General features: G+C 46.0%; 1 protein-coding gene across 2 annotated transcripts; it reads left to right on the top strand.

The window, feature by feature from the left end:
• Nucleotides 1–249: 249 nt before the first annotated feature.
• eci1 (enoyl-CoA delta isomerase 1) lies at nt 250–2,676 on the top strand (the record flags this gene model as incomplete). 2 transcript variants are annotated; one of them, XM_034593331.1, is given in 6 exon segments in its annotated part: nt 250–377; nt 471–617; nt 1,306–1,427; nt 1,575–1,753; nt 2,300–2,500; nt 2,539–2,676. In XM_034593331.1, coding segments are annotated over 5 exon segments (743 nt in total), but the record flags the coding sequence as incomplete, so codon positions are not given.

Genomic DNA, 2,676 nt, shown 5'->3' with positions numbered 1-2,676 from the left:
CCCTTCTCTCCATCTTCTTCATCCATCTTAAGCCGATTTCGGACATGACCCCTGCAGAATGTCTGCACAGTTGGGTCCGGACATACTCCAGAGTTTGTCTTTCACATAAGCTGCTTTCAGACACGCACTGAATCTGGAGGAGGTGCGTGTGTGACTTGTTCACAGCAGCTTTCATTCCAGGGTGAATCGTTAGAGAATGTATGTGTTTATGTATTCTGGTAACAGATCAACATCTGTGTCTCTCTGTAGGTGTGGCGATTATGCAAATGCAGAGTCCTCCTGTCAACAGCCTCAGTTTAGATTTCCTCACAGAGCTCTGCATCAGCGTGGAGAAGCTGGAGATGGATAAGAGCTGCCGAGGCCTCATCATCACCTCGGTACAGTGCGACCTCATCAAGTGTGGCGACAGAACATTGTCCAGGAGGCCACAGTGCAAATTGACTGTGTGTGTGTGTGTGTCTTCATTTCAGAGTCAGCCCAAGGTTTTCTCAGCCGGCCTGGACATTATGGAGATGTACGGGAAGACTCCAGAACGCTGTGGAGAGTTCTGGAAAGCAGTTCAGGAGATGTGGCTGAAAATCTACGGCTCCAACATGGTCACCATAGCTGCAATCAATGTGCGTAAAAAACACAACCCCCACCACCCCCACCCCACCTCCATTCTGTTCCTGTATCACACAGAAGCATTTTTCAGACATGAACTGAGCTCAGAAAAATCTCCTGACACTATCCAGAGAGGCTGTTTTTATCATATGAGTTAGAGGCTTCTGACTTTCTGCAGAGTTTCTCCTGCCAGCCCCTTAGTAAAAACTGGATAATGTCCCACTGAGCTTATGTGACTAAAAACAGGAGATTCTCTGGAGGATTCACTGTGAGAGTGATGACGTGTTGAATGTGTTATAACACATGACAAACACAAAAAACTGAAAAGCAAAAAGTATACATATATGTCAGGATGAGAAAGAGGTACCACACAAGTAGAAGACGGCAACTAAGAGGTCAAGAAAGCTTCTGATGATAAGAACAGACCCTGGAGTCACTGTGCTGTAAACAAGGTGTGATCTCCACAGGTGAATCACTACGTCCTGCCCGCTGCACCAACTCTCACCTGACTGGAGAACCTCCTGCTACGTTCTTATGTGTACGGCAAACTCTGGAGAAGGTCCTGACCCCATTGTTTGGACATTCTCTGGAGTTAATGTCTGAATCTGCTCAACAAGCACTTAAAGCCAAATAAAGCAGTATAACACGAGAAGTAGGCGTCGTGCAGTTGACCGCTGAGCCTCCTTTTCACCCCCTCCACAGGGTTCCAGTCCTGCAGGTGGCTGTCTGATGTCGATGACGTGTGACTACAGGATAATGGCGGACAACCCTCGTTACAGCATCGGCCTTAATGAGACCCAGCTCGGCATCGTAGCACCTTTTTGGTAAAGGAATTACACAATGTTGACGGTGATGGTTTTTATACAGATCAAGATGATAACTTAAGGTCGTACAGTAAATCAAACGACTGCAGGGTCGTTCCTCAGGCTCTCACCTCTGTGTCACTTAACAATCACTGCTGCTGTCTGCAGGTTTAAGGACACCATGACAAACACAGTGGGACATAGAACCACAGAGATGGCCCTGGAGTTGGGTTTGCTCTACAGCCCCTCAGAGGCCCTCAAGATAGGGCTGGTGGACCAGCTGGTGCCTGAGGACCAGGTCCTCACCACAGCCACACAGACCATGACCAAGTGGTTGGCTATTCCAGGTACATTAAGCCCCCCCCCCCCCCCTTCTTCCTCCTCCTCCACCTCCTCAATCATGTCTCTTACAAAGTCTTAGTCTGCTGGAACATCATCTGGGTCTGAATCATCTTCTTTGTTGTTGTTTTCATCAGTGAAACTCCGCTGTAATCTGTTTTAATATCCCTCCCCTCACTTAGATCGTCTGAAACACTACTATAAAAACTTTTTTGCAGGCTAAGAGCGCCAATGAACAAACAAACTACATTTACCATAATGCATTTCACCTTTTCCACAAGTATTTCAGTGAATCACAAATTATTTCATGCTTGAAAACGATGACATAGTGAATGAGACGCACCGGTCTTATAGGTATAAACACCCAAACATCGCATCAGGTCTCAATGGGTTTTAACTCTGTCACTACTCGAAACGCAGGCAACAAAATAACAGCAAATACAAGCAGGAATTGTAGTGAGTCATGTCAACAAGAATTACCCAGAATCAATTTATAGGACAGTGGAGACTTAACTCCACTTTGTGAGATAACTGTGAGTCTGTTCACTCTGCAGATCACGCCAGACAGATCAGCAAATCCATGATGAGGAAGCCAACCATCGACAAGCTGACGTCCAACAGAGAGGCCGACATTAAGAACTTTGTCAGCTTCATCACCAAAGACTCCATTCAGAAGTCGCTGCGCATGTATCTGGAGATGCTGAAGAAGAGACGAGGCTAGAGGAGAGAGCAATGTGAAGAGCTGGAGACACGAGTTACGAGACACGAGACACGTGACACTGAAGTTGCCTTCAGTGTCACGTGTTCATCGACGCTAACCTTTCAGTGACGAATAGTATTTTTCTGTCCAACTTTATATGTAGTTGAGTTAAAAACTAGTTTCAAACTTAACATCAATTTTGAGGATATTCTTTAAAGTGGCTGTAGACTA

This window comes from Hippoglossus hippoglossus, chromosome 8 (genome assembly GCF_009819705.1).
Source record: "Hippoglossus hippoglossus isolate fHipHip1 chromosome 8, fHipHip1.pri, whole genome shotgun sequence".
Classification (NCBI taxonomy): Eukaryota; Metazoa; Chordata; class Actinopteri; order Pleuronectiformes; family Pleuronectidae; genus Hippoglossus; species Hippoglossus hippoglossus.
The sequence above is the reverse complement of the archived record's forward strand: the minus strand, read 5'-3'. Positions and strand labels throughout refer to the sequence as shown.